General features: G+C 58.4%; 2 protein-coding genes across 2 annotated transcripts in view; both read left to right on the top strand.

Moving 5' to 3' along the window:
* Nucleotides 1-23367, top strand: part of LOC123346494 (E3 ubiquitin-protein ligase TRIM39-like) — a 145053-nt gene that overhangs the window by 44275 nt on the left and 77411 nt on the right. The gene's annotated exons all lie outside the window — the stretch shown is intronic.
* On the top strand, nucleotides 11826-22974 carry LOC123346495 (E3 ubiquitin-protein ligase TRIM39-like). The gene is made up of 6 exons (XM_044983930.1): nucleotides 11826-12297; nucleotides 13939-14034; nucleotides 14820-15050; nucleotides 15577-15599; nucleotides 15699-15802; nucleotides 22281-22974. Exons 1-6 carry the CDS (start codon nucleotides 11881-11883, stop codon nucleotides 22838-22840), a joined length of 1431 nt encoding a protein of 476 aa, XP_044839865.1. The 5' UTR covers nucleotides 11826-11880; the 3' UTR covers nucleotides 22841-22974.

Below are 23367 nucleotides of genomic sequence, written 5' to 3'. Positions count from 1 at the left end.
CGGGAGTGAGGTCATAGGGCTAAACGAAGGGAACCTGATGGGGATACTGAGCAGAGAACCCCGGACAACGCCCACTGCTCCGCGAAGGCGTCAAGGGAGCCAGTGGACGCCGCCCAGAGGAACTCTGCCCGGATGCGTGAACGGACAAAGGAGCGGAAATAGGCCCCACAGTCACAGAAAATCCCGTCGGCCAACCTCCTCTCCCTGGTTTTGTAGATGGCTAGTTTGGCCAGGGCCAAGAGGAGGTTAACAAGGAGATCTCGCGACTTTGTGGGGCCACGGATGGGGAGTGCATAGATAAACAGGTGAGGGGAAAAGTGCAACCAAAAACGCAAGAGGAGAGCCAAGAGGAGCCGGAACAGGGGCTGCAACCTGGCGCACTCTAAATAAACATGCGCCAGGGTCTCCTTCACGCCGCAAAAGGGGCAGGTGTTGGGGACAAGGGTAAACCGCGCCAAGTACACGCCCGTGCTCACGGCCCCGTGAAGGAGCCGCCAGCTGACATCCCCGGCGGGCCTCGGGACCAGGGCAGAATACAGGCTGGCCCACCGGGGCTCCTCACCCTCGAGAGGTGGCAGGAGGTCCCGCCATTTTGTATCGGGGCGGGACGCGAGGGTGAGGTAGTGAAGAGTGTGGAGCACGAGCGTGTACAGATGTTTTCTTGGTGCGGTCTGGAACAGAACCGGCTGCAGAGTAGGCAGCCGGCTTGCCGTGAAAGGGCGAGGGGGTCGATTGGGTCCACGGGGCAGGGGCCCGATAAAAAGGTCCACGGGGCCCGGGGTGGAAGGTGGGTGGGGTGTGCCCTCTCGCAAGACCCGGTCGAGGTAGGCCCGAGCAGCGGGCAGCAGAGCGGCCTTCACCTCCTGAAGTACGCGCAGGGGAGTACGAGGGCTGGAGAGCCCCATGCGCTGAGCGAGCATCAGGGGATCCAGCCAGTCTCCCCGATCATAGTCCAGGAGGTCTCCGACCCTGGTGACTCCTGCCAAGACCAGCCTCTGGCGCACCGTGGGGGACTCTGCCACCTGCACACGGAGCTGGGGGTTGTGTAGCAGGGGCTCCGCGAGGAGATCGACCCCCACGGTGGCCGCCACGGACCTGGTCGTTGAAAAGAGCTTCCAGGTCCGGAGGAGGTCTTGGTAGAAGACCGGCAGCCCAGAGAGGTCTCGCGGAAGACCTCTCGGATGGAGATAAAAGAGCTGCCGGTTGTATTGGAGCCCTCGGAAACGGCGGAGGAAGGCGTGCGCCAATACGCTCCACGCCGGACTACCAGCACCATACAGGAGCCTCTGCAGGGCCTGGAGGCGGAAGACGTGGACCTGAGTGCGCAGGCACTGCAGGCCCTGCCCCCCCTCCTCCAGGGGCAGGTGGAGGACCCCTGCAGAGACCCAGTGCGTTCCTGGCCAAAAGAACTCCAGCACCGCCGTCCGGAGGTTGGCCAGGAAATCCGGGGCCGGGACCAGGGTGTTGAGCCGGTACCAGAGCATGGACAGGACTAATTGATTCAGCACCAGTGCCCTCCCTCGAAGAGAGAGGCACCGGAGTAGTCCTGTCCATTTCCAGAGCCGCGCCCTCACCCCGCCCTCTAAACCATGCCAGTTCTCCGGTGGAGACGGATGCGTGGCAGAAAGGTAAACGCCGAGATAGAGCAGCGGACCTGCGCTCCAACGGATGGCCCGAAGCGCGGGTGGGAGGGAGCTCGCCTGCCACCTGTCCCCGACCACCAGGCCAGAGCTCTTGACCCAGTTGACCCGGGCAGAGGAGGCCGCCGAATAAGTGGCCTGGCAAGCCTCCACCCGCACCAAGTCGCCCGGGTCCTGGACCACGAGGAGCACATCGTCGGCGTACGCCTCCGTCAGCCTCCGACGGAGGAGACAGAGGAAGGGCTCGATCACCAGAGCGTACAGCTGACCCGAGAGGGACACCCCTGCCGTACTCCTCGCCCGAAGCTGACCGGCTCGGTCAGGGTCCAGTTGAGCCTGACCAGACTCTCCGCGGAAGCGTACAGCACCTGGAGAAAACCCACAAACTGGGACCCGAAGCCAAACGCTTGCAGAGTGCCCAGGAGATACCCATGGTCCAACCTGTCGAACGCCTTCTCCTGATCCAGGGACAAGAGGGCGAACGACAGACCATCCCTACACCCTAACTCCAGAAGGTCCCGGACCAGATACAAGTTATCAAAGATCGTGCGGCCCGGGACAGTGTAGGTCTGGTCCGCGTGGACCACGTCCGCCAGCACGGACCCTAGCCGAATCGAAATGGCCTTCGCAACGATTTTGTAGTCCGTGCTGAGGAGCGAGATGGGACACCAATTCCGTAAATCGCGGAGGTCCCCCCTCTTCGGCAATAAGGCGAGCACGGCTCGCCTGCACGAAAGAGGGAGGACCCCGCTCCGCAAAGACTCGGCCCAGACGGTGACTAGGTCTGGGCCGAGGACGTCCCAGAACACGCGGTAGAACTCCACGGTCAGCCCGTCCATGCCCGGAGATTTATTGGTGGGCATGCGACAGAGGGCTTCCGAGAACTCGGCCAGAGTGAGAGGCAGCTCTAGCCGGTCCCGGTCGCCCGCGCTGACCGTCGGGAGTCTGTCCCAGAGCACTTTGCAAGCGTTAGGATCGGTCGGATCCGGGGAGAAAAGAGCCGCGTAGAAGGCCCTGGCCCTCCCGCAGATCTCCGCCGGATCCGTGAGGGGGGTGCCGTCCTCCGCCAGGAGGCAGGTGACGTGCTTTTTGGCCCCCCTCCTTTTCTCCAGGGCGTAGAAGAAGCGGGAGCCGTGATCCATCTCCCGAAGGAGGCGGATGCGGGATCGAACAAAGGCACCCCGGGCTCGATGATCCTCGAGGGCCCGGAGCTCCTCCCGCTTCTCCCGGCACGCTCCGCAGAGGGATGGATCCTCGGGGCTGGTGGCCAGATGCCTCTCCAGCTTCAAAACCTCCCGTTCCAACTGCTCTATCGCCGCATCCCTCCGTCGGCTGGCGCCCCTGGTGTAGTCGCGGCAGAAGAGCCGGGCGCGCACCTTCCCCAGGTCCCACCATCGCCGCGCCGAGGGAAAGGCGCGCCTCTGCCCTCGCCAGGCCAGCCAGAACTCCCGGAAGGACGCCACGAAGCCCACGTCCTCCAGCAAACTATTATTAAAATGCCAGTAGGCCGGCCCCGGCCTCTCCGCGCAGAGAGAGGCCGTCACGGTGGCAAGGTGGTGATCAGAAAAGGGGGCCGGCCGAACGCTGGAGGAGTGGGCTCGTGAAAGGTGGAAACGTGACAGATAAATGCGGTCCAGCCGGGAGTGGCGCGACCGATGGGCCTCCACCCGGACGAAGGTGAAAGTCGAGACGTCGTCCGGGTGGTGGTCGCGCCAGACGTCCACCAGGGAGTGGCGTTCGACGATCTCCCGGAGGACGTCCGCTGCGGCCGGGCACTGCTCGGTCCCCGAGCGGTCCCGTTCCTCGAGGGTGGTGTTAAAGTCCCCGCCCAGGACCAGGCACTCACGAGGATCTAGGGAGCCGAGGAAGGCGGACGCCTGCCGATAAAAACGCAACCTCTCCGGGCCCGATGTCGGGGCATAGACGTTGACGAGATTAACCACAAGCCCCTCCATGCGGACCCGGAGGTGCAGCAGGCGGCCCGGCACAGCCTCGGCGACCCCCAGCACCTCGGGCCGTAGGTCGGGGGAGAACAGGGTCGCCACTCCCGCCGAGCGAACCGAGAGGTGGCTAAAGTAGACCCTGTCCCCCCACTCCAGCCGCCAGCTAGCTTCAACGGCCGGATCCGTATGGGTCTCCTGCAGGAAAACCACAGAGTACCCCCCGACCCGAAGGAAGGAGAGCACCTGGCTCCTGCGGAGACCCATCCTACAGCCCCGGGCGTTCAAAGTGGCAAAGATGATCGTCGCCATGAGGAGTGCTGGGGGGGATCCTCGCTGGCAGACATGCCCACGGCCTCCGTCGGGCCGCGCAGCAATCCGTGACCAAACCCGTGGGTGAGGAGAGAGTCACGGAAGAGGCAGACCCGCCGGTAGGTCACGGCGGCCTGCTTCCCGGTCCCCTTACCCTCCCCTATGAGGGCCTTTGCGGCCCGGAGGATTAGATGGAAATTCCCCCACCGCTGGAGCGCGAGTTGGACTTTGTTACGGGAGCCACGGACGTCCTCAAGGAACGCCCGCAGCTCCTCCCTCAGCGCATGGGGGGGCGGGGTAACGGACCGATGACCGTCCCCCAGCGGGGCCCCCGTCACAGCCCCGTGGCCCACCAAGGCGGGCAGGCAGGGGGCAGACCCTCGACGTGGCGTCCGATGGGCCGACGCCACGCGGCCCGCCCCGCTCCCCAGTGCAACAGGGGGCGGCGGAAGGAGAGCAGCAGCCCCTGATGGGTCAGAGCAGGGAAAAACAACTAAGGCCGCACCCTGGGGAGTATCCCGAGGGGCGGCAACGGCATCACGGGAGGTGGAGGGGACAAGAGTAGGGCAAGGGGTCGGTTGGCCCACACCCAAGAGGGACACCCCCTGGGAATCGGGTCCGGGCAGCGGGGCATCGGCCGTCGCCTCGATGGGCTCGGCGGCCATCAGCGGGGTGCCACCCGCAGCCGGGATGATGGAGGATCCCAGGGGACCCTCAGAGGCAGGAGCAGAAGCGGCAGTCAGGGGAGGGGAAACCGGGGACAGGGGGACCGAGGTGAGGTCACTCAGATCGAGGCCCGCTAGTAAAGGGTCGTCCTCCCCCTGCGTAACCGGGGTCAGACCCAGGGCCTCGATCTCCTCGTAGATGGAGGGGAGATCGCCGTCCGCCACCCCGGGGCCCTCCCCGCCAACACCCGAAGCGACGCCCACCTCAGTCCTCGCGGAGGCTGCGGATGGCAAGCGGGCAAGGGGGGCTCCCTCGAGGGCTTCCTCAGGAAGGGACCCTGGAGGAGGGGCAGCGTCACCGTCCGGTGCTGCCACGTCGCGCCCAGCCGGCACCACATAACGGGCGTCGTCGGGGGGCAAGGCGGAAGGCTCATCATCAGAGACCCCCTTCCTGCTCTTCCGGGGGGCCTCCGAATCCGAAAGATGTAATGGGACCGGAGCCTTCCGCTTGCCCCGCTCCCCCTGCACTAAGGACCAGCCCTCCATGGCATCATCCGGGGGCTGGCTAACAGGGGTTAGGTCTGGGGGCAAGGGCAGCGGCTTAGGTACTCGGGGAGGCAACGGAGGGGCAACAGGAACGAGGGAGGAGTCTCCCTGGGGCGGGCCCTCTCCCACGCCCGGCGTTATCTCCGCCGCACCCTCCTCCACAGCGGTGGACTGAGAAGGAGGAGGGGCAGCGTCAGGTGCTGGGCAGCTAGGGGCACTGGCGGTGACGGGGCCGGCGCCATACCGGGGCTCGGGGGTCCCGGACGCTCCTCCGTGCCGGGCCAAGGGGCAGTCCCTCCGGACGTGCCCCATCGCCCGGCAGAGGTAGCACCGGGCCTCCCCCGTTGAATAATGCACCCGGTAGCGGGCTCCCTGGTAGGGGACCACAAAGGACCCCTCGAGCGCCTCTCCGTCACGTGCCGCCGGCGGCAGTTGAAGCTGCACTAGCCGGCGGAAAGAGAGGACGTGACGGAGGGCGGGGTCCTTGCAGCCCAACGGGAGAGGGCTGATGACAGAAATAGGGCGCCCCAGGGCAGAAAGGGCGGGCAGCAGGGCGGCATTGGGCAGGAAGGGAGGGACGGAGGTCAGGACCAAGCGGACCCCCAGGTCTTCCAAGGGCTCCAGGGGCACAAACACGCCCCCCACTGCCAGACCCGTCTCTACCGCTTCCTGGGCGGCGGCCTCCGACGCCAGGAAGAAGACCACCTTCCCGTACATTTTGGAGGCCGCCACAATGGCCGTGGGCCCCACTACCCTCGCCAACGCCCTCACATAGGTTTCGACGTGGGGCGAGGCGGGCACCAGGAGGCAACGGACGCCGTGCTTCCTAGTCAAGGTGGGAAAGGGGCCCCGGCCGCTAGAGATGGTAGTGGAAGCGGCAGGCGGAGGAGTAGCGGCAGGCGGGGGGGCCGCCGCCACCTTGGCATATGCCCTGGGGGCCGGGGGAGGGACACCCGCGGAGCTGGTGGAGGAAGCAGCGGGGAGGGACGCCGCGGCCGGTAGCGGGACCACGGCAGCGGGGGTAGTCCCCGCCATGGAGGGCTTGGTCTTCTTAGCGGGGCCCTTACCCTTCTTCCCACCCCGACCTTTCCCACCGGCTGGGGGGGCTCCCCCCGAATCGGAAGGGGCGAAGGACGTGGCAGCAGCGGACGCTTCCCCGGTACTCGCCGTTGCTGGTGCCCCAGCGGGGGCAGCGGCAGGTAGACCGGCAGCGGCGGTCGAGGTAGAGGCTCGGGGAACGGACATGGGGGTTTCCGGAGGAGGGGCGGTGGGAGCATCGCGAGGGGTCTCCCCCGCCGTGTCCCCCGCCATAACGAGAGCGGGGAGGGGGACAAACAGCGAGGGGAGGGGAGGGGAGGGAAAGGAGGCGACCACCCCTCCCCGCTAGGCTGCAGGCAGGGGAGGAGGGTGCCAGAAAGGGAAGGCTAAAGGACCGAGGGGAGCAAGCAAGGACCCAGGGGCAGGAGGGTGGCAGGCCACCGACCCAGAGGGGAATTCCGGCTCCTCTAGTTGCACTAGGGGATCAGGGGGGCTAACAGCATAGGTGGGGGGTGCAGTGAACAAGGGCAAACTCAAATGGGGGAAGGGCACAAGCGCATGGGAGGGGGCATGGGCGCACGAGAGGAGGGGCCAATTAGGGCTGGGGGATCACAGGGCTGGGGGGGGAAAGTCAAACTAGGAACAGGGCAGAGGGACCACAGGGCTAGCTGCAGGGCTGGGGCAGGACAGTCAGGGCCACAGAGGAAATGGGTGGGGCAAACAAATGTGGCAAAGGAGAGGGGGCCAGGCCAAAGGGGTGGGGGTGGGGGGTGCGCCCACGGGCACTTGTGCAAAAAGGCAGTGGTGGCTGCTGCTGTTGCAGGCCCAAATGGTGGAGGTGGGCATGGCAAGCCAGGTGAGCAGCTCAGTCCCAGAGGCAGGAGGCCGAAGCAGAAGGAAAACAGCCAGCGGGGGTGGTGGAGGGGGCAACGATGGTGGTGGGGGCGAAGGGGGACACGGATGGACCGGGGGCGGGCTCCACGCCACACCCCCGGTGTCCCAACAGACACAGTCCAAACCCCCACCACAAGAGCACAGTCCAAAAAATACTCAGTCCTTTAGTGCCCCCTCCACGGTGGTCTTCAGAGTCTCCACGTGGTCCTCCAGCAGCAGGCAGTCCTCTCCTTCTCCTCCTCCTCCTCAGGGCTCCAGCAGCTCCCCAGTAGCAAACACAGCAGCTCCAGGTGGTGGTCTGGTGGCCAGGCAGGAGGGACCCTGCTCAGAAGATGGTGGTGGTGGCGTCCTCAGCAACAAGGGCTGGAGCTGGGGTCCCTCACTCCCCTCCTCTGGGGAGCAGGCCAGCAGCCCCCTCCCCCAGGGGCTGTAGGTGGAGTAACAGCAGCAACTGGGTGGTGGGGGGGAAATCTACTAGCCAGCCAGCAAGCAGATAGCAGAGAAAGGGGGTGGGTGGGTGGTGGTGTCTAGCCCAGCCAGGGGAGCAGCCGGAGCAGTAGCAGCAGCAGCAATGAGGGCCCAGCAGGAACAGCAACAGCAGCAGCCCTCTCCCTCCTACACTCTACAGCAGAGAAGTCAAAGAGAGGTCTTCTGGCCACTGGAGAAAGAGTTTTCTGTTCCCTGAGTGACCAGAGCAGGGGCTGCACTAGAGTAATCAGGAACCTGCTAGAACCAATTAAGGCAGACAGGCTGATTAGAACACCTGCAGCCAATCAAGGCAGGCTAATCAGGGCACCAGTCAGGCAGTGGGGAGCCAGAGGGGAGGAAGTGCGTGTGAGGAGCTGGGAGCAAGAGGCATGAGGGTGAGGGTGAGGGTGTGGGTGTGCTGCTGGAGGACTAAGGAGTACAAGCATTATCAGACACCAGGAGGAAGGTCCTGTGGTGAGGATAAAGAAGGTGTTTGGAGGAGGCCATGGGGAAGTAGCCCAGGGAGTTGTAGCTGTCATGCAGCTGTTACAGGAGGCACTATAGACAGGGAACCTGGAGTAGAGGGTGGGCCTGGGTTCCCCCCAAACCTCCCAACTTCTGATCAGACACAGGAGGAGTTGACCCAGACTGTGGGGAAGATCACTGAGGTGAGCAAATCTGCCAATAAGTGCAGGACCCACCAAGGTAGAGGAGGAACTTTGTCACAATGGGTATGACTGTAGGGCAGCAGGAGTGCTGCCGCTTTTTTGGTGCCCTAGGTAATGGAAGGTTCCACCCCATAACTGGCGCCCCTGACAGAGGTGGTGAAAGGTCCCACCCTCAAAATACTGCTGACCACTGGGGCAGCCAAAGATCCGGCTGCTGTGGTCGCCATGCTCCCCAAATGTTAGTGCCCTAGGCTCCGTGTCTGCCCCCACAGTGGAAGAACAAGATCTTGCTGCAGAACCTGTCCATGGTTCTGTGGCAACTGAGAGCACAGAGCAGCAGGCCCAGAATGCCATGGACAGCCTCCAGCAGGCCAAGCTAGCTGTCCAGATGGACATGCGGGACAGCTACTTGTGGTGTGAGTGACAGCCCCTTTCCCTTCCCTAGGCAACACTCCCGCCCACTCCCTGCCCCAAGGGACTCTGGGACCCCATGTGGTGCCACCTGGGAGGGGCTCAGGCTTCCCAGCATGTTCTGCAACTTCCTGCCCTTCACCAGACACGGAGCCAGGGTCAGCACCTCTGCCTGACCTTCTGCCTCCCCACCCAGACCTCTTCTGCCCTCAATTCAGGCACAGGGTTCCCTGAAAAGGCAGACGTGGAGTTCTGAGTAAGGAAACTGCCAGCTGCTGTTTGTTTGTACTGTGTTCAGGGCACAGGAATGTCTGGACATTGTTTGTAACTAATACAGATTGCACCAAAGAAATACCTCACTCCTATAACCAATTTCTCCTGCCAATGGAAGAACCTAGCCAGGCCCCAAACACTGGCTAATTGCTGAGGTCAAAGGAGCAATGGTACAACCCGAGTCAGAATCTAGACCTGTGGAGGCAAATGCGTTGGTGGGAAACATTTGCGGGGAGCTCCAGCAGCAAAGAGCCTGTGCAGAGGAGCAATTGCTGCTAACTGTGGTCTTGAGCATGTCCAGCTTTGTGTGCCGAGCAGTCCCCATTGTCCCTTCTCTCAGGCCTGACACTCTTCTGCCCAGAGTCAGACAAAGCCCAAACTGGCTCGTATTTCCCCCCAGCAGAATCGGTCCACACAGTGATTACAGGGTCAGTATTGGGCCAAGGAGATAGACCACATCGAAGACTGGTGACATCACCATTATCACCCAACACTGCACAGACTGGCCTAGTGACTGTGGGGAGGGTCAGTGAGATGATTATCAGACAAACTGTGTCTGTGCGTGTCCATCCGTCTCCTTATCCTCTTCTCCCAGGCTCTGGCTACAGAGGGAAAGGTTTGCCCAATAGTTAAGGTGCTAAGTTAGCCTGCACAGATCCAGGTTTTGCTCCGTGTGAAGTCGGGTAAGTCACTTATTCTGTCTGGGCCTGAATTTCCCCTCTTCTAAAATGCGGGAAACAGCCCTTCCCCATCTCACAGCAGAAGCAGCACTGTGGGGGGCGGGGGAGGCACATGGGGTCATGTGTCCCCCAGATTTAATGTTTGGCTTGTAGTGACCATGTTCACACAGACTGAGCATGTTTAGTAACATCAGCTGAAGCTGCAGCCCTCACTCTGTGCCCCCCCCCCCACACCATCGGCAGGTCTGGGTCGTCTCTGCACAGCAGTATGACTGAGGCTAAGCCCATTGGTGTGTGTGACATGCTCAGACAGTGCAGGGACGGGGGCCAGATAAGAACCTGCAATCGCTAGAAGTGCAGCTGTTTCCTGTCACATCAAGTCCCAAAAACTTCACATTGGGGTTGTCACAAATTTTCCTGATTTCACACTGACTCTTTCACTAGCTGGTGTTTCTCTTAACACCCCAGCTCCTGGAATCCTGTGATTAACTGACAATCTCAGCTCTCACTTTAACAAAGGTCAGTTTCTTGCTTTCATGGCTGAGAAGAAAAAGCTGAGAACATGGCAGCTCAGAAACAAACAAACACTCCAGAATGTAATTTTTTAGAAGAAAACCCTCATGTTTCCTTCAGCCAAACTCAAGATTTTGGATGACGTGGTGCTGACTGTACTGCCTTGGCAGTGATCAGTTTGTTTTCAGGCCTCTTGTCTCCAGCAAAGGCTCTAAGGACCTAAACATAAAAATGAACATTCTAATTTATCTCTTCACTTCACCCCCAATACAGGGGGCCTGTGCTCATTTGCTGCTTGGGCCCACAGCCCGGCTCCATGCGCATTCCCACACTTTGCCCTCTCTGTCTACTTCCCTTTCTATTAATTCTTCTGTTTTAGATAAATGATGGCACTAAATTAGGGGGGTCTCCAGGGGCAGCAGATAGAGATTTACGGCCTGAGTTCTCAGTGGCACAGGATTGCCAACCCCAAACTTTTGAAAATCATGAGTCGAGACCCCCAGAATGACACAACTGCCTGTTATGAGACATAAAAATGATAAATGTTGAGTTCTTTCGATTTGCCTTCTGGCTTCTCAGCCCTTTAGGCTGCACTTAGATCACCTTTTTATAGTTTTTCTCTGTAACCAAGAAACTTCCTTTGTTTAGGAAACACAAGCCAAAAGTCTCACCTCATCACATGCTTCCAGAACCTGGGACTTTAACAAATACACCAAATATCAGGTAAAACCATGCTCTGAAGTGTCCCTAGCCTCTGTTTGCCAGAAGCTGGGAATGGGCGGCAGGGCATGGATCACTTGATGATTCCCTGTTCCGTTCATTCCCTCTGAAACACCTGGCATTGGCCACTGTCAGAAGACAGGATACTGGGCTAGATGGACTATCGGTCTGACCCAGTATGGCCATTCTTATATTCATGAGACTCATTATAAAATCCTGAATGGTGGCAATGCTTTTGACACTACATCTCCTTTACACTGAGGCAGAGCTGCCTTAGCGTATGTCACAATCAGGCCTTTGAAACATTGATTCCAGTTTAACAAAGTTTTTGGCCTGTGAATTGAATATCCCTAGACTCAGAAGGATTAGATTTTATTGGTAGGTGTCAGTAAATGTTGAGTTCACTGTATACACACAAACCATGGAAAAATATTTCCATTGATAAGTGAAATTTTCAAATAGGCACAGTAAGAAAAATGCTTGAGAACTTACTAGAGTTTGATTTAAGGAGATTTACTTAGTATATTTTGACATGTGATGTTGACAATTTGTGTTTTAACAGTTACACTTTTTAACTTTTTGAATCTCCATGTCGACTGTCATAAACTAATTTATTGTCTGACTAAAATATTGTCTGAATGCCCCTATCCCAATTTCCCACAATTGTGAACAATAATATTGATTAAAAACTGAAACTCTGAAAGTTTAAATAGATAAATACAAAAAAAGTCTTTCAAATAAATATTATTCTTTATCTGTCAAAATTACGTATTAAATCAAATGAATTCCGCCAAGCCTAAATATCACTCCTTGGACACACAGTTCTGTCAGCTCAGCAGGACAAGGGGAAGCTGATGTCCATGTGAAGCCCGAATGTCGCCCCCCCCCCCCCCCCCACCAGCAGAGGGGGCTGATTGCAGGATCAGAGCCTTGTTGGGACATTTCTCACCAAAGCCCCCAGGGCTGGAACATTACCGGTGATCTGGCTCCAGAGAGCAAACAGCCTGAGTCAGTTCCAGGAAGGGAAACACCCAATTGCTGCTGCTGCAGGCGGGCATATTTCTGAGCTCAGGAAAGGGAAACTAACCCTGTGACACTATCCAGAGGGAGCCATGGCCACAGACAACCCCGTGGAAAGTCTCCAGGAGGAAGCTACGTGCCCCGTCTGTCTGGAGTATTTTAAGGACCCGGTGATTATAGACTGTGGGCACAATTTCTGCCGAGCCTGCATCGCCCAGTGCTGGGAGATACCAGATACAGACGTCTCCTGCCCTCAGTGCAGAGAAACTGTGCAGCAGGAAAACCTCAGGCTGAACAGGAAGCTGGCAAATGTTGTAGAAATAGCCAAACGGCTGAGTTTACAGGCAGCAAAGGGAGCAGGAGAGGAGAGGGTGTGTGGGGAACACCAGGAGACTCTGAAACTGTTCTGTGAAGAGGATCAAACTTCTGTCTGTGTGGTTTGCCATCTGTCCCGGGCTCACAGAGATCACAGGGTGGTTCCCATAAAGGAGGCTGCCCAGGAGTACAAGGTAGGGAATTGCTGTCAAGTTTAAGGGATAATAACTTTGGATTTTAATTACAGGCTGATTGCACTGAAAGTTGCCTGTCACAGGTGTGATGCATCATTCAGCTCTGTAAAGCCTTCATTGTACGGGAGATGCTATCACAAAATGAATGATCTGGCAGTGTGGCGACAGAATCAGAATAACAAGTCTTAAAAGATACCTGCTGTAGGAAACTTTTCTCTGAGTTTCTGAATGTTTTTCACACTCAGCTTCCACTGCTGAAATAAGGGGACTTTTTCCACCACGGCCGGTGTTAACAATCAGTGAGGTTTAAATCACATGAGCTGCAGGCCAGTCTAGGTGAGTGTGTTACCTTCAGACTGGAGAACTGATCATTTAAATATCAACACTGTTAATTATTTTATTCCCCTCTGAGAGCGAAGAGGGAGAATTACAGCTCGGCACCATTTATTGCCAGTGACGCCTCCTTCCAGTGCCACAAGCGGGTGATGTTTGGGAGATGCCACCTCTTATTTTTCCCCAGTAAAGGCGGACCAGGCCCAGAGAGCCCAGCGGAGCCCAGGGGTACATTATAGCCCCATGAGGGGAGTCCGGCTCCAGGAGCCCCTTGGAGCCAATCAGCAACTCCATCCCGTTTTGAACAATGCACCATTTGAACGGATCATGTGTCTCCTTTTAGTGACTCACATGGGCGGAGCTTCAAAGAATCCAGCCACCTTTGCCCCTCCCCTGTTCTGATCCCTGCTCATTGATGAGGCTGTTTTGCTGGATGCAAAGGCTGCTTTTCCTCCTCCTGTCTCTCACTGGCCCCTGCTGGCTCCCTCCCTCACTGCTTCCCTGCAGCAGCACCGCAGGGGTGTCACTGAGCAGCTCCCCAGGAGCTCTCAGCAGCAGCAGCAGCCTGGGCCCTTGGGAAAAGGGCAGGCGAGAACTCGAGGGTTCAGAGAAAAGAGAAAAAGTGAAACGGGGAGATCTCAGCAGGCGGCTGTGGGGGGCTGCCAGGGGTGTTGCACAGAGCGGGCCTGGCGGGCAGGAGCACGTTGCTGTGTGAAGGAATCACACGCTGTCAAAGGGGAAGAGAGCCCTGGGTTATTACAGCTCTGGGGCAGTTATAATTATGGGTGGCACATTCCCCCAGACCGAATATTCCCTGGTCCTCACTGACCTCCAGCCACATCACAGCTTCACCCTGTGCAGTTAATGGGACTGCGCTGGCTCAGGTGCTCGGCTGCTGCCTGGGGGAGGCCACATGGGAGCCTGGACAGACGAGAGCACGTGGGGTCTTGTTCCTGGCCTGGGTCTGGGTACAGTGCAGCGAGGTGCTGCCCCAACCTCTTCACTGGCACCGGCAGGAGGGATCGTTCAGAACCTTCCCAGCTGTTTCCCCTCTGGCCTGTGCTCAGTGATGTGCAGCTTTAGCTCAGACACAGGCTCTGAGAAGTCCTGAGTGTCTGCAGGGAGCAGAGCCCCTGCTCTGAGACTGGCGTCTCTGCTCCCATGAGGCCTTTGGGGCCGGCAGAGCCGAGTCTACTGCTCACTTCCAGGATATTGACTGCTTATGTGTGAAATACCAATATGGACAGTACTGTCCACCCATCGGACAGGCAGACTAATGGCTGTTTATCGCACATGATGTCCCTGCAGGAGAAACTCCAGGGAGCCCTGGGCCCTCTGAGGAAGGATCTGGAAGAGGCCCTGGCTCTGATGTCTGCAGAGGAGAAGAAAACCACAGAGTGGCAGGTGGGTATCTGGGTTTATTCCTCCCTGAGCCCTTCCCCCTGCAGCGTTCCCAGGAATGACGGGGCCGTAAAGCTCCAGGATGAGGTTATGAACCTGCTCTGGTTGTTTCCTCCATTGCACAGGCTTGGTGCCAGCTATGGGCCGGAACCTCCCCTGCACCCGGATCATCGCCCTGCCCAGTGGTCTACCCCCATTAGGCCTCCTCTCCCCGAGGCACCACCCACACTCCCCTCCTGCTCTGCCCCAGGCCCCACTCCCACTCAGCCCCATCCCCAGCCACAGCTGGCATCCTTCACCCCTTCCCTGGCGCCGAGGCCAAAGGCTCTGCCTCCTTCCCCCGGGGGGGAGTTGGGGTTGGGGAGGGATCCAACAGGGGAAGGAGGGGGCAGAGTCAGGGCAGGGGCGCGAGCCCCCTCCAGGCTCTGCCTGTGGAGGCAAAATAACTGCCTATTCGCATCCTGACCGAACATCGGTCGGGATGCAGGACAATGAAGTAAATATCGGGACAGTACCGATAAAATCGGGACGTCTGGTCACCCTAATCCCCTGCCACCTGCAATAACAGTCTACATCTTTACAAAGCACCCTAGACAACCCCGCTATGGAACTGGCCATATGGACTCTGAACTAAAACAAACTCTTTATGATACGTTTCCCAAAGAAGTAAATCTCCTTAAAAACCTGATACTGATCTAATCCCCTACTTCATGGACAGAGGCCCAGCCTGTGTAACTCAGCATCTGGCTCACGTTTTCTCTGTGCCTTTCCTATTCTTCTATTTCAAGGGGAAAGTGCAGAATAGGAGAGAGATGATTGCAGGTGAATTTAACAAACTGCACACACTGCTGAGAGAGGAGGAGCAGCTGCTTCTGCAGAGCCTGGAGGAGGAGGAGAAGGAGACTCTGCAGAGACTACAGGAAAATGTCACCAAACTCTCCCAGCAAAGCTCCTCTCTGCAGCAGCTGATCACAGAGCTAGAGGAGAAGTGTCAGCAACCAGTTGTGGAGCTGCTAAAGGTGAGACAGCATCAAAATTCATCTCCACAATCCAGAATTAGAACTCAGATCCCTGGGTCTGGATTCCAACAATTAGAGTAAATGTGTTCTGTGGTTTACTGACAAACAGAACATCCGGCTAAGGGCTCCATCATTTCCAAAATATCCCAGTTCATGTTAGAGGGGAATTCTCCTCATGGAGACCCAGTGAGGCCATGGGAGATTAAATGGATGATACAAGGTTGATACTGAGCTGAACCCATCCCTGCTCTAACTCCAGAACATTGGACCCAACACAGTCGATAAACACAGATACTGATGGGTTGGGTCCCTAGAAGGGAGAATCCTTTAGCTAAATTCCTGTCTCACCTACATAAATGAAACAAGTGTTAATTCAAAATGTCATAGGAGTTTTTACCACAAAAGAGTGAAGCCTGGGAGGGTTGATCTATTTTCTAGATGAAAGTTTGATGCCCAGAGTGAAACTCACACAGGTTTATGCACATTGTGTTAATACAGAACATTGATTCTCTTTTTTTCCTTCCAGGATGTGAAAAGCACATTGAGCAGGTGTGTTTCCTATGTTCATTGCTCTTATATTCTTGGTGGTGGTTCTGGGATGATGTGTGTACAGAGCAGCTGAGTGATGATGGGACGTTTTCTTCGTAGGAGTGAGAATGTGAAGCTCCAGGAACCAGAAGCTGTTTCTACTGACCTGAAGAACGTGTATAAAATTTCCCTTGACATGGGGGAAGCGCTGAAGAGATTCGTAGGTGAGTGGATTCTACTGGGACATTCAGCTGTGTTGTGCCTGGGGCTCTGGACAGAGCCTGGGACCCCAGGACACGCTTGCGCCCAGCTGACAGGCTTGGAGCTGTGATAGTTGGAGGCTGATGGGCTGAGTGCTGGGCAGTTTGCCTGCTACTTACAACCACCTGCTGGTACTTGCCCAGGTGTCTGACCAGGCGCCGTCACTCTGACATCCTGACCCCTCCATGGCTGAGTTATCACGTTCAGACATTTCAGGGTGTCTTGGCAAGGTTCCTGCCTCAATTTATCCTCTGCAGCACTCTTTAAATTACACCTCACAGTCTAACAGATCCCGTCCTGTGGTCCACTCTGAGTCCAAGTAAACCCCAAAATAAAATCTTTTCCTTCACTCTGTTCCAGCCTCCAGCTCTCACTCCAGCTCCTCACTGTCCTCAAGTCAGGAGCCCTCAGTCCTTCCCGGAGCTGGGCTTGGATTAGTTTCCATCATGGAATCAGACGACTCCAGTCCCCGCTCCTGGAGCTGGGGTCATTTCAGACGGTGCCTTTATTCTCTGCATCCACTTTCTCCAGCCGGGGGCAGCTCTCCAGGGCTCTGTCCTGCTACAGCTGCTGCTGTCATTGTCGTCTCTGGCAGCTCCTCCCCCTTAGGGGAGCTCCTCTGCCTAGGACAGTGGTCGCCAAACTTTTTTGGTCCTGCCCTCCCTTACCTGGTTTGTGCCACCACCCTGGGAGCTGCTGTCAGGAACTGGGCCAGGAACGGGGCTCCAGTTGGGGCCAGAAGCTGGGGGCCATGGCTGGGAGTGGACCCACAGTTGGGGCCGGGAGCTGGGGGCTTCGTCTGGGGGCGGAACCTTGTTTGGGGCTGGGGCTGCAGCTGGGCTCTCAGCCTGGAGCAGGGCCGGGAGTCGGTGGCTGAAGTCGGGGCCGGAGACGCAGCTGGGGCTGAGGGTGGGGCCGGAGTAGAGCTGGGGTCAAAGCAGGGCTGGGTGACGTTTCCTTCCCGCCACCATGGGGGCTGGTCCAGGCGCTGTCAGGCCCCCCAAATGTTCCTCCACACCTTCTAGGGGGGCATGACCCACAGTTTGGGGAGCACTGCTCTAGGAGCCCCTTCCAGGCTCCTTGCTCAGGTGAGCTCTCCTGGGAGCTCCTCTCCTCAGCACCTTCCTGTCCCTAGGATCCCTTCAGCTGAGCCCTGGTTACCCTTTATCAGCCTCATTAGCTGTTTCGCTGCCGACTAGCCACCCAGGGATTCAATTACTGCCAGGTTGGTCTGGGTTGTCTCATTCTCCCCTATAGGTGCCTGTCACAGGTAGTCTGGCCCCTGACTCCCCTAACAGGACCAGCCCTCTTAATACATTTCCCCCCACCCCCAGAGCCAACCTGTATTCAAAGGGAGGCTTGACCATGGCTGACACTTGGTTCTGTTCTGCTAGAAAAGTTTCAAACTCCAGGGAAGTAAATTGGTGGCCACTTCCAGGAGCTGCACGGACCTAGGGAGGCAGGGAGCCTGCCTTAGCCCCGGGCCCCCAGTGCGCCACTGACCAGACTTTTAATGTCCCAGTCGGTGGTGCCAACCAGAGCCGCCAGGGCCCCTTTTCAACCAGGCGTTCCAATAAAAAAACAGACGCCTGGCACCCTATGGACAGGTTCCAACCCTAGGTCCTGTCCACAAGGCCCAGTAACACCCTGCTGAGTCAGGTACAGGCAGCCACATGCCAGCCCAGACCCCTGGCAGGGATGCTGAGGTGCCAGCTACCATGGTCACTAACAGTGTTAGCTCTGTCACGTGCCACTCACCAGGCCTAGAGCCCACAGGGCCCAGCCCCAGGAACTGCTGTAACCTAGAACCAGAGCAATGCAGGGCTGGAAGGGCCCTCGAGAGGTCACCTAGACCAGCCCCCCACACTAGGTCAGGGACTAGACTATCCCTGGCAGGGATTTGTCCAACCTGTTCTTACAAACCTCCAGTGACGGGGATCCCACAACCTCCCCTGGAGCCAGGTCCAGAGCTTCACGGCCTTGAGAATTAGCAAATGTTTCCTCATCTCCAGCCTCAACCTCCCTTGCTGCAGATTGTGCCCATTGCTCCTTGGACAGGCCCTCGCCCTGCCCGTTGGGGCACTGGCTGTGTCACCAAGCCTGAGCGTTGCTGTTATTGCACTGAATGGCTGGTAGCGCTGGGCTGGCTTGGGGGGCAGTGAGGGCAGCTGGGGCCTTTCACTCCCCAGTCACCGATCTCAGCCCAGGCTCAGAGTCCAGTTCCCAGTGGACAGGAGCTCACATCGTAACTCACTTTAACGGCAGCCTCACCGGCCACCTCCGCAGGGAGGCCAAGGCCTGAAGGGGCCGCAGGGACGATTCCTCCCCAGGGAGAGGCTACAGCAGCTGTCAGGGCTGAGCCACGTTGGCAGGACAGTGAGGGGCTCACACGGCCTCTATCTCCTTATACCCTCCATACACAGAGCTCCAGCAGCTGGGTGTAAAACCCAATTCATACCCCCAGCACCCAACTCACTGACACTGTCCCAAGGGTCCTCTCCTACTGGGGATGGAGGGGTGAGTAAGGGGCACTGGAAGATGGGGGCCATGGGGCCATGGCCCCATCACTTTTACCAATGGGAGGGCTATTCCCTCCCATTTTTTACCAGCTGTAAGGGTGAGCGACACTGGGGCAGGGGGCCGGGAGGAGAGACCAGGGGGTCAGGGTGTGGGGAAGAGGTGGAGTGAAGGCAGGGGCTCAGGAAGAAGGGGCAATGTGAGAGCGAGGGTTTAGGAGTGCGGGGACAGGAGCTCAGGGAGAAGGGCTGGCACGAGTGGGTGACCCCTCTACTTTTAGGGAGCTTCCATCACTCCTGGGCAGAGCACCATCCCGGATCCTGATCCACAGGCACATCTGTGTATTTGCCGGGTGCGCAGAGCTCTCTGTGTGGAGACACTTTCTCGCTCACCCAGGAACCTGTGCTGGGGCACCACTGCCCAGGAGGCTGAGGGCTCTCGCTCCCCTGCCCTGGGGGTGAAGGGAGGGGCCCTGGGGCTGCTGTTCCCCATCCCAGGAAGGAGGTGAAGGGGATGTGGACACAGACAATGTCCCCTCTTGCACAATCTACACGGTTATTTTTAGTGCCAAAGAGGGAGCCCCGTAAGCCTGAATCTGTCCACCCTGTTCCAAGACTCACTTCTGCAGGCTGTGTAGAAGGACCCAAAGTGTCTCCAGGGTCTGGGTGTGAAAGTTCCCAGCGTGTCTGTCCCAGGGATGGTTAATGGGAGCGAGGGGGGTGGCTGGCGCAGTCGTTAGATGGAAACACCTGAGCTCCTGGGGCTCTGAGACGGTCTCTGTGACTGTTATCCGCTCTGGGAGATGCCCAGGTGCAGCTGCAGAGGGTCTGTGACGCTAGCAGCATTCATGGGACAAATGGCTCTGGGCAGAGAGTTCAGGCTGGAGCCAAGTCTCCATTTTCAGCCTAATTTGTGGGGGTGAGATCAAGGTCCCAAGGGGCATTTGTCTGCAAAGGGCAAATTAAACAGCAGCTCTGGAGTGTTTCATAGCTGATGTCCTGAGCCTGGCCTGCCTGTAACTGCGTTTCTGGGGATGTTGACAGTCTCTCATTGCAGGTCACTGGGATTGGGGCTCCTAAGTTGCTCAGACAGGTTTGCAGTGGAGCTGGGTGAAATGTTTTGGACAAATAGTTTAATTGCTGCAAAATTATATTTCGGGTCAAGAGAAACTATTCGCGAATCCATGTCGGGTTTGCTGACTGGTTTCAATTAAGAAAAAAAGGTGCTGCCGCTTCCCTTGTAGCCTTTAGCCCAGTGGCTGGGCCCTCAGCTGGGAGCCCCAGGTTCAGTCCCCCCGTGTGATGCCATGAGAGCTGGAACCGCTGGGCTCCAGGTGTCTGATGACGTCCCCCTGTGTGTAAACACTGCCATGGGCACTGGGCCAGAGCGTGGGAGAGAGAATGACTCTTCAGCACAGTGAGTCAGGCCCCCACCTGGGAGCCCAGAGTCCAGCTCCTCTGCTCCAGTGACCCTGTAATTATTGATCCATAACCCCAGTGAGGGCCGGCTCCAGGCACCAGCATACCAAGCACGTGCTTGGGGCAGCACCTTGGGAAGGGGCGGCGATCGGGGTTTGTTTTTGTTGGTTTTGGTTTGGCCAGGTGATGCTGGGGGTGGGGCGGGGACTTGAGCGGCGCTGGGGGGCGGGGACTTGGGCGGCGTGACGCGGCACTTGCAGATGCGCTGTGCAGGTGTGAACTGGGACTGGTCCCCGGTGCAGCTTCTCCCAGATGGAGGGGGCAGTAAGTGGGGAAATGCCCCCTCCCCTCCCCACTGCCCTGGCCTCATTAGCAACAGCCCATTAGTGCGCATTTATACCCCCCCCCCGAATCTTCCACTGTAATGCCCCCCAAGTGAGCCCAATCCAGACAACTGCCCCCGTGGGGGTGGGGCTCAGCCTGGCAAGGGGAGGGGCTGGCTGTGGGGTTTTCCTGGCTGGAAGGTGGGGCCCGTGGGGCCTGCCAGCATGGAGAGTCCCAGCTGCTCCCCCTGGGGCAGGGCTGCACCCCCAGTGTGTGTGGGGACTGCAACAACCTGCTCTGAGCGAGAAACCAACCACACATGGCCCGAAAGCAGCAGAGATTCCCTGTCGCCTGCCCCTCCCTTACCCTTCCCCCACCCCTGTGAGGGACCCTGGACCCAGCGTCTATTCTGACCCCTCACCAACATCCCTCCCTCTGTTCTCACTCCCTTTCTGCTCCCCTGGGCCCCTGCCCCTCTACTCCCACGTTTCCTCCCTGGCACATGCCCCTGCCCTCCACCCTCTCTGCCCTGCTGGAACAGCCCCTCCCTTCTGCCCCTGCCCTCCTGTCATCTGCCCCTCTCCCCCAAACATCCTCTGCACCCTGGAGCCCTCCCATCACGTCACACCCCCGCTATGTCCTGGCATCCACCTCTCCCCTTTCCCTCCTCTGTGCCATGTCTCCCACCCCTCCCCTCACCCCAATCTGCTGCCTGCCACTGCCCTTACCCCATCCGTCATCCTCCTCTGCTATCCTGCCTCCTGCCCTTCTTACTCCCCTCAGCCTTCCTGGCATCTGCTCCTCTCCTTCTCTGACCCCTGGCACCCGCCCCTTCCCTCACCCCCCTGTGCCCACCCCTCCTCTAGCCCCACTCTGACCCCCTGGCACCTTCCTCTCCCCAATCCCCTCTGCTAACACCTCCCTCTGCCCACCTGCCCTGCCTCTCACCCCTCTCTGCCCCCTGGTGCTTCTCCCTCCCCTCCTCTGCCCTCCCTGTGCCTACCCTTCTGCTCAACCCCCTCAATCCCCTGGCACCTGCCCTTCCCCTCCCCCCCGCACCCTCCTGCTGCCTGCCCCTTCCCTCCTCCTGCCCCCCAACACCTGACACTCCCCTTGTCCCCTTCCTTCCTGGTGCCCATCCCCTCCCCACCCTCTGCCCCACTGACCCTGCTCTCCTCTCGCCTCTCTGCCACCATCTCTTTATTTCTCACCCCTGCCCCTCCCCTCCCCCTCTGACTCCGTGACACCTGCACCCCTCACCGCCCCTCCAGTCCCCTGGTGCCAGCTCCTCCTCTGCCCCAAGTCCCAGCTCTACCCTGGCCCCATCTGCCTCCCTGGTGCCTGCTGTTTCCTTTGCCTGCCTGGTGCAAGTCCCTTCCCTCACCCGCCTTTGGGACCCCTGGTCTCAGCCCTTCCCCTCACCTCAGCACTGCCCCACCCCTCCCCTCCCCCTCTCCTAGCCCCTGGTGCCCACATCTCCCTGCACACGCCTCTGCCCCCCTAGGGCCTGCCCTTCTCCACACCCCTCTCTCTGCCCCCCTTCTGCTCACCTGCTCCCTCACCCCCATTCTGCCCCTTTGGCACCAATGCCTGTTCATTCGCTCCCCCCCACCATGGTTTCACCTCTTCACTCCTCATCATCTCACCCCTGGGAGCTCACCCTGCCCTTGATTTCCCCTGCCCCATTGGCGCTCCCCCCATTCCCTCACATCCCTCTGCCCCCTGGTGCCTGCCCCTTCCCTTGCTCCCTGCTGCCTCCTGGGGCCCATCCCCTTCTTCTGCCCTGGTGCCCACCCCTCCCCTCACCCCCTGCAGCCCCCTGGAACCTGCCCTTCCCTTCACACCCCTGTCTGGTGCCCCTCCTTTCCCTTATCACCCCATAGCCCTTGTACCTGCCCCACCCCATGTCCCTCCCTCCCCCCCCCTCCTGTCACCTCCCCCTCCCTCTCCCAACATCAGTCACCTCCCCTCCCCCGCCTCCCCTGACACCTTCTCACCCCTCCCCCGCTCCTTCTGCCCTTCCTCCTCATTGTCTCCTCACAGGCAGAGGGGCCCTGACTCCCCTCAGGCCACAACCCCCCTGTCTTCCCCCCCAGTGATTAACGGGGACGCAGGTTAGTTTCCCTTTGATCCCAGTGACCAGCCCCTGCCCCCGGCCCTGACTCTGTGACTCTCTCCCCAGTGGACGTGACTCTGGATCCAGACACGGCTCATCCCAACCTCGTCCTGTCTGAGGATCGGAAACGTGTGAGAGATGGAGACAAACGCCAGGATCTGCCCGACAACCCTGAGAGATTTGATAGATATGCCATTGTCCTGGGCGCTGAGGGGTTCGCGGGCGGGAGGCGTTACTGGGAGGTGGAGGTGGGAGACAAGACAGGCTGGGAACTGGGGGTTTGTAGGGAATCTGTGAGCAGGAAAGGGGAGAGCACATTCTCACCTGGGAATGGATACTGGGTTGTGGGGATGGAGGATGGGGGATACGAGGCCTGCACCTCCCCCGCAACCCCCCTCCCCATGAGCGTCAGGCCCAGCCGGGTGGGGATTTTCCTGGACTATGAGGCGGGCGAGGTCTCGTTTTACAATGTGACTGACAGGTCCCATCTCTTCACTTTCACTGACACCTTCGCCGGGAAGCTCCACCCTTATTTCAGTCCCTATGTCAACACTGGGGGTACAAACGCGGCTCCCCTGATAATCTGCCCGGTCCCAGCTCAGGCCGGAGGGAATCTCGGTCCCTGACAGTGACCCCGCGGCACAGACTGGCCCCTCCCAGCCCTGCTGCTCTACCCACCCCCAGTGGTGGGGGCCAGTTACTGCAGCAACTGGACTTTCTGTGCTGACCGGACGCTGCCAGTTTCCATTTTCAGCTGGAGGTTCCAGTCGAAAACCGGACACCTGGGAATCCCGAGCCCCCACCTTTCCTGTCCCCTGCCCCAGGGGTAGCAGATGGGGGTGGATGGGGTCATTCACTCCTGTCAGAATTTTCTACAGTGAGATAGATCTCAATGTAGAATAAGAAAGAAAAAAGGTTATTTAGAAAATATTGTAACAAGGTGTAAATACAAGAATATTTTAATTTACATTTAAACACTATTTTAAAAACAAGTATCTAAATATATTTGTAGAAATTGAATTATTTATATTTTTTATCTTTCCCTCAAATCTATAGTGAAGTTTAACTTCTCTAAATAACGTCATTTGTATTTCAACTGTGGAATTTCAAGAAATCCAAAATATTTATCTTCACAAAATAAACTATTAAATTG

This window comes from Mauremys mutica, chromosome 12 (genome assembly GCF_020497125.1).
Source record: "Mauremys mutica isolate MM-2020 ecotype Southern chromosome 12, ASM2049712v1, whole genome shotgun sequence".
NCBI classification, from domain to species: domain Eukaryota; kingdom Metazoa; phylum Chordata; order Testudines; family Geoemydidae; genus Mauremys; species Mauremys mutica.
The sequence above is the reverse complement of the archived record's forward strand: the minus strand, read 5'-3'. Positions and strand labels throughout refer to the sequence as shown.